This window comes from Meleagris gallopavo, chromosome 24 (genome assembly GCF_000146605.3).
Source record: "Meleagris gallopavo isolate NT-WF06-2002-E0010 breed Aviagen turkey brand Nicholas breeding stock chromosome 24, Turkey_5.1, whole genome shotgun sequence".
Lineage (NCBI taxonomy): Eukaryota > Metazoa > Chordata > Aves > Galliformes > Phasianidae > Meleagris > Meleagris gallopavo.
In genome coordinates, this window is record NC_015034.2 from 3,952,793 (window position 1) to 3,959,738 (window position 6,946).

Here is a 6,946-nt window from a genome sequence, read left to right on the forward strand (position 1 = left end):
GCTTTGGCCATGGAGCTGCCCCTCCCCGAGCCCACCGCCGCCCCTCTCACCCCCTTCCTATGGATGCTGGTGCTGGGCTTCGTCATCGCCTTCATCCTGGCCTTCTCGGTGGGCGCCAACGACGTGGCCAACTCCTTTGGCACGGCCGTGGGCTCCGGCGTGGTGACGCTGCGGCAGGCCTGCATCCTGGCCAGCATCTTTGAGACGGTGGGTTCTGTGCTGCTGGGGGCCAAAGTCAGCGAAACCATCCGCAAAGGGCTGATCGACGTGGAGATGTACAACGCCACGCAGGAGCTGATGGCCGGCTCCATCAGCGCCATGTTCGGTGAGTCCCGCTCACGGCGTGACACCCAGGGGTGCCCCGTGGTTCCTCACCCACCTCCCTTTTGCCTTCCAGGCTCGGCCGTGTGGCAGCTTGTGGCTTCGTTCTTGAAGCTTCCCATCTCGGGTACGCACTGCATCGTTGGAGCGACCATTGGTTTCTCGCTGGTGGCCAAAGGGCAGAAAGGCGTCAAGTGGTCCGAGCTGCTAAAAATCGGTGAGCCGGGCGAGGCGATGCTCCAGGAGCAGCGTGCCCACCTCTGTGCGTGGCACCAGCTCGTGGCAGGGCTTCCCTCCCGCAGCGGGGCTCCAACAGCTCCTCTTTTCTCCTAGTGTTGTCCTGGTTCATCTCACCCCTCCTTTCCGGCATCATGTCTGCTGTCCTCTTCTTCCTTGTCCGTAGGTTCATTCTCCGCAAGGTAAGGATGGCCCAGCTGTGCCGGCAGGCTGTGGGAGCTCCCGCTGCTCGCTGCTTTGTTTGCTGGGCACTGCAGTGTGTCGTGTGTCCTTGTGGCTGAGCGATGGGGAGCCCGGGCCCGCTCTTGTCCCATGAGGTGGGGACCAGGAGATAAGGAGCTTTTGCTCGCCTCTTCCAAAACATCTGGGCTGTTTGAGCAGAGGCAGCTGCAGCTTTGCTGCTGGAGTTGATAAGGTTGGAGCTGCATGCCATGCTTTTCTGGACTCACATGAGTCTCTCGTTCTGCAGTAGAAGTTGACAAGTGATGATGGTGGCTTTTTTTGAAGCCGGGAAGAACCAAAATTGTCCCCGGTGCCTGGAAACTGCACTTCCCCCTGCAGGAGAGGCAGCCTGAGCAGCCCACACCTCCTGGCTGTTCTGCTGCAGCTGCTTCCGCACTGCTGCGGGTTTCAGCCTCCCAAAGTCAGGATTCAGGGTGCTGCTTTATGCATGGTTTGTGGCAGCGTCACTTTGAACTCCCTTCAGCTCCTATGGTTTCTTTTGGTGTTTGGAGGAGCTGCTGCCCACAGATGTAGGAGCTTTTCCATCCCAAACCACTGGAGAGCAACAGGTCTGGTGTGGGGGCTGTGCTGGGGGCAGCCACGTGAGGACCCTCTGCTTGTGGGCTGTTCTGTCCTGGCAGCTGAAAGCTGTGATCAAAGCTCCACAGCCAAACTGCTCTGTGTTCCTCTCTGCCCTAAACTTTGCCTGGTGGCAGCAGCACCCTGATGAGGCAGTGAGACCTCAAGGGAATCCACAGGCTCTGTCTGTGCTGGAAAAGATTTCTGCTGTTTAGAGAGTCTGAAAGTCTGGGGAAAAAAAGGGGTCTGGCACTCAGAATGTTGGGGATGCAGCTTTGGAGGTTGTTTTTTGGAGGTATGAACTTGAAGCACGCTGATCCTTCAGGTTGGGGGCATTCTGCTGGCTGCCCAGAGCGCCCGGCTCCGGCGTTATTTATCAGCACTTTGTTCTGCACGTTTTGGTTTAATGACACCCATGATTTTAGGTCTGGAAGAACTACTTCTGCTCCAAGAGATGTTAAGATCTTATCACTGTGCTTTCTGCCTGGCAACCCTTTCAAAACGCTCCGGCGTCACTGCTGTGGGAGCAGCCTTGCATAACTGCCCTTTCAGAGCCCTGCTTGCCACCTCCTGCTTCCCGCTGTCCCTCGGTGTTGGCAGCAGTGCTGGGCAGGGCTGGGTTTGGTGCTCTGGGCGCAGGTCTGCAGGGCAGTAAAGCTGCTTGCAAGCTGAGGGCTTTGTCGTTCTGCCCGAATCAGCGAGAAAGAGGCAACAGCTTTGAGGAGCGCTTTTCTCCCAAAGCACCCGGTGGGGTGAAAGACCCCCACAGTCGGAGCACGGGGAGGGGATGCAGGGACCTCCAGCCCAGAGCTGCAGCACCAAACGTTGTCTTGCAGGCAGACCCCGTCCCCAACGGCCTGCGTGCTCTGCCCGTCTTCTACGCCTGCACCGTGGGGATCAACCTCTTCTCCATCATGTTTACCGGCGCGCCCTGTAAGTACGCACTGCGGTGCCTGAAACCTCACTTTGGAAATCCTTGATGAAGCCTCCATTAAATGCCCGATTTACCCCTTTTTGCTTTTCAGGGCTGAATTCTCCTAGAAGGCGGCTGGCCTGTGCCGGTTTCAGAAGGCGGCAGGCTAGCGTGCGCTGAGTTCTGGGCTAGATAGGTGCCTGCCTGAACTAAACCCCACAGAACTTTCCCCCTAGAGCTCCAGATAGTGATGTCCCCCCCCGAGCCGGGTACCCAGGTGTTGCTGGGGCTGCTGTTCTCCCTGTGGCCCTATAGTGAGGTGTGGGGCAGAGGCTTTTCCCGCACACCCAGCCCCTAGGAGTAAACAAATTATCCCTGAGGCTTCCTGGCGAGAAGAGGTGGTGTGCTGCAGCTGGCACCTGTGCTGAGAAGAGGAGCTCGTATCGCAGTTTGCAGCCCCTTTGGGAACAGCAGATTGAAATGTTTGTGTTTGGCTGTTGTGTAGGGGGATGGCCGGGCAAGGTGCGGCCGTGACGCCCGCCGGGCTGGCACACAGAGAGCGGTGCCCACAGAGCTGAGGGCAGGTGGTGCAGGAAAACACACAAATCATAGCTTCCAGCAGGCAGAGCTCTCGGCGTGAGCTGTTTTCAGTCTGAGTGGGTTTCCTGTTGTGGAACAGTGGAAGAGGTCATTGGAGGCTGGAGGTGGAGTGACAGGAGGCAGCGTTGGCTTCCGAGGGTTTTGTCTGTAAACAGTGCCTGGAAGGCTCCGGGGGGTGTCTGCTTCCCTGCAGCATCCACAGGAGGAGGAGGAGAAGGAGGCAGCAGTGGGGCTGTAGGTTCCAGCTGTCTGCTCTGGGCTGGCAGTGTTGTGCAGCTGTAACGTTGGTGCAAAGGGAGCAGCGTGTTGCTGCCTTCAGCGGGGCCACCTCCTGCTTGGTCTGGGGGCTGCGTGCCAGCCCCTGCCAAAAGGCACTTATGGAGTACCTCGGGTTCCTCCTGCAGGGCAGGTGTTGGAGCAGGAGCTTTGAGTTGGGGTGTGCAGCTGAGAAATCCCCTTCCTGGAGCTGCTGAGGTCCCCGTGTGCCAGGCAGGCAGCGTGGTGCTGCGGCAGCCGTGCTGCTGTTCTCTTTGACATTGCAGCAAGGCAGGACGCAGGGCTGTGCGGTGGCTGAGAGCGTTCCTGTTGCTGCTCAGGCAGAATGCACACCGGGCACTAATCGGGTTTGGCTGCAGGAGGGAGGGAAAGTGCCTGAACATGTGGAACAGATTAGCTTTCTGTGGGGGAGACCGCGGCCCAGCGGGGCTCTGTGAGGTCCAGCTCTTGTTTTCTGTGTGGTCTCTGGGCTGGGGGAGCAGAGTCGGACACGGAGGGGGTCCCCGGGGGTTTCAAGATCCCTTGTTTTATTTCCTAGTGCTGGGCTTTGACAAACTGCCTCTCTGGGGTATCCTCCTCATTTCGGCGGGGAGTGCTGTTGTCTGCGCTCTCGTCGTCTGGTTCTTTGTATGTCCGAGAATGAAGAAGAAAATTGAACGTAAGTACCTGGCGTTGTGCAGCTCTGGGCAGGGCGAGCCGCTCCGGCCAGCTCCTTTCTGCAGCGGCCAATCTCATTACCATGGGGCTGTTCTTAGCAGGGATCTGCAGCTTCACTTAGCACTTAAGCTGCTCTGGGTGTGTGCGGCCGAGCTGTCGGCCCCGCGTGCCTCCGGCCAACCCCGCAGGGTCCCCCCAATTTGGGGGACCCCAAATTCCTGCTGGGAGCAGCGCCGTGCTGCTGGCTGGCAGCCTGTGGCCCTGCCTGCACTGCAGGCTGCTAACCTTTAATCCCAGTGTTCCTGGGGATCAATGCGGGTTGCGAGACAGAGCTGTGCAGGCTGGTGAAATCCTCCCCCCAGGGCAGAAATACCCTTTGAAAAACACCCCCAGCAGCAGTCCTGTAGCTCTATAGCAGCACGGGAGGGCTGCGTGCTCTCGCATACAGACATAGCATGCAGCCTGCTTCCTCATTTGCAGACCTGTAGGCGAGGGGATAACAAGTGTCCTTGTCAGCTGCTGTAACTGGGGTGTGACTGACAGCTTTATGGCTGCCCTCGGAACCCTTCCAGCTGCTGCAGCTCCAGGCAGCTGCAGGGCAGGCTCCCTCCTCTGCCTCACTGTGTGCCTCCTCCTTCCTTGCAGCCCATGGGAGCGGCCTCAGCTTCCAGGGCTTGCCTTGGAAAGCAGAGGCAAATCGGGGTGTTTGGGCTCACAGCTTCGTGATGGAGAGGGGGGGACCCCAGGAGGGGTGGGGGGCCGGCCTGGCACAGATCACCGTGTGGAAGTGGTGATGGCTCACGTTGTGGCTGCAGGGCAGGGCGGCCTGAGGGAGGTTTGTTTGTTGGGAGAGGGATCTGTGCCCGAGGAATAACCGGCAGAAGCCCCATCATGGTGCTCACCACACCCCGTGTGGGTGTGTGGGGATAAAAATAGGAGATGAGCTGGCTTGTGACGGCCTGGCTGCCGCGTGTCGGACGAGGTATGACTGATGAGCATTGAGGTGGAAAGGGAGCAGCAAAGTTCAGGATTCAGGAGAAGCTGTAAAGCGATTGATCTGCCATAAATGTGAGCGTGGGGGCACGATCCAGGGCAGGTGTGGCTCCGTGGCTGTGCCAAGGGTTGGGATGTAACGGCAGCTGCCTCTGTCTGCAGGAGAGATAAAATCAAGTCCTTCTGAAAGCCCGCTGATGGAGAAGAGCAGCAGCCTGAAAGAGGAGCACGAGGAGCCCAAGGTGCCCCTGGGCGATGCTCCCACAGGCGATGCCAAGAGCCCCAGCGCCGAGGCAGGGTCTGCTGTGCCACAGCGGGCGGCCGTGGAGGAGAGGACGGTGTCCTTCAACCTGGGGGATGCAGAGGAGGCCCCCGAGCGGCTCCCGAGCATCGACCTGAAGGAAAGCAACGTGGATGGAGGTGAGCAGTGCTGGGGGCTGCGCTGGGGCTGCGCCGCGGCTCCGGTTGGGCGCTCACCGCTTTCTCTTTTCGCAGGAGCCGTTCAGTTGCCCAATGGTAACCTCGTGCAGTTCCACCAGCCCGTGGGCCACCACCTGAACTCCAGCGGGCAGTACCAGTACCACACCGTGCACAAGGACTCGGGGCTGTATAAGGAGCTGCTGCATAAACTGCACCTGGCCAAAATGGGGGACTGCATGGGGGATTCGGGGGACAAACCCCTGCGTCGCAACAACAGTTACACATCCTACACCATGGCCATCTGCGGCATGCCCCTGGACTCCCTCCGGGCCAGGGAGGGTGAGGAGATGGAGAAGCTGACGTGGCCTGTGGCAGACACCAAGAAGCGGGTCCGCATGGACAGCTACACCAGCTACTGCAACGCGGTGGCCGATGTGCACCCTGCTGCTGACGTGGATCTGAATGCTGCTCAAGTGGAGATGGGTCTCCAGGACAGGAAGGGCAGCAGCAGCTCGCTGGAAGAGTGGCACGACCAGGACAAGCCCGAGGTGTCCCTCCTCTTCCAGTTCCTGCAGATCCTTACGGCCTGCTTTGGCTCTTTTGCTCACGGTGGCAATGATGTCAGGTCAGTACCAGCAGTGCCGTGGCTGCTCCTGGAGCTCTGAGCTGCACTCTGGGTTCTGAACCGCTCCCCCTTCTCTTGCAGCAATGCCATCGGCCCCCTGGTTGCGCTCTACCTGGTCTATCAGACAGGCGACGTGGCCACCAAGGTGGCAACCCCCATCTGGCTACTGCTCTACGGGGGTGTGGGGATCTGCATCGGGCTGTGGGTGTGGGGCCGCAGGGTCATCCAGACCATGGGCAAGGACCTGACTCCTATCACACCATCCAGGTAAGGTGGAGCTCTGCTCCTGGGGGCTGCACGTGCACAGGGGGGAGAACTGATCCCCTCCGGTGCGGCTTGTGGGCAGTGCCTGCCTGCACACCTGCCCTGTTCTGCACAAGGGTTGGTCCCACCATGCAGAGAATCTGTCTGCACGGTGCAGGGGGGCTGTGGGGGTGGGTTCTGTCTCACCTTTCCTCCTGTTCTCATCCTCGCAGTGGCTTCAGCATCGAGCTGGCATCCGCCGTGACCGTGGTGATCGCTTCCAACGTGGGCCTCCCCATCAGCACAACGCACTGCAAGGTAGGGCCATGGGCTGAGCTGAGCGTGGCTCCCCGCCCTCCTGGAGGGGCTGCAAACCTCAAGGCTGGGAGGAGGGCGGACGGCAGAGCTGCAACCCCGGTGCTGAGCAGCGGGGCTTTGGGGGGGTCTGGGAGGGGGCTGCACTGAGCAGTGCCCTCCTTCAGGTGGGCTCGGTGGTGTCGGTGGGCTGGCTGCGCTCCAGGAAGGCGGTGGACTGGCGCCTGTTCCGCAACATCTTCATGGCCTGGTTCGTCACCGTGCCCATCTCGGGCCTCATCAGCGCCGCCATTATGGCCCTCTTCAAGTTTGCTGTGCTGGGAGCGTGAGGCCGCGCTGTGCCTGCTTGCTGCTGCCCCGGGGGGGTCACACACAGGCCCCCCCCTCCCGGCCACGGGGCTCCCTCCGTTCCTCTGCGTGTTGTCACCGACGGCTCTTTATGGTTTATTTTTTTAACGTTCCGTGTCTCTCAAGGCAAGCTGAGCAGTGCTGGGCTGTCCCGTTGCTCCCAGCCTCAGCCTAGCAGTGGTGAGGGCCGCTTTATT

The 6,946-nt window shown here is 60.1% G+C and overlaps 1 protein-coding gene across 1 annotated transcript; it reads left to right on the forward strand.

Annotated features, from left to right (window-relative positions):
- Nucleotides 1-6: 6 nt before the first annotated feature.
- On the forward strand, nt 7-6,945 carry SLC20A1 (solute carrier family 20 member 1). Its single transcript, XM_010723200.2, has 10 exons — nt 7-325; nt 398-538; nt 655-740; nt 2,196-2,292; nt 3,687-3,806; nt 4,961-5,218; nt 5,294-5,843; nt 5,925-6,110; nt 6,320-6,404; nt 6,569-6,945. Exons 1-10 carry the CDS (start codon nt 10-12, stop codon nt 6,728-6,730), a joined length of 2,001 nt encoding a protein of 666 aa, XP_010721502.1. The 5' UTR covers nt 7-9; the 3' UTR covers nt 6,731-6,945.
- The last annotated feature ends 1 nt before the right edge of the window (nt 6,946 follows it).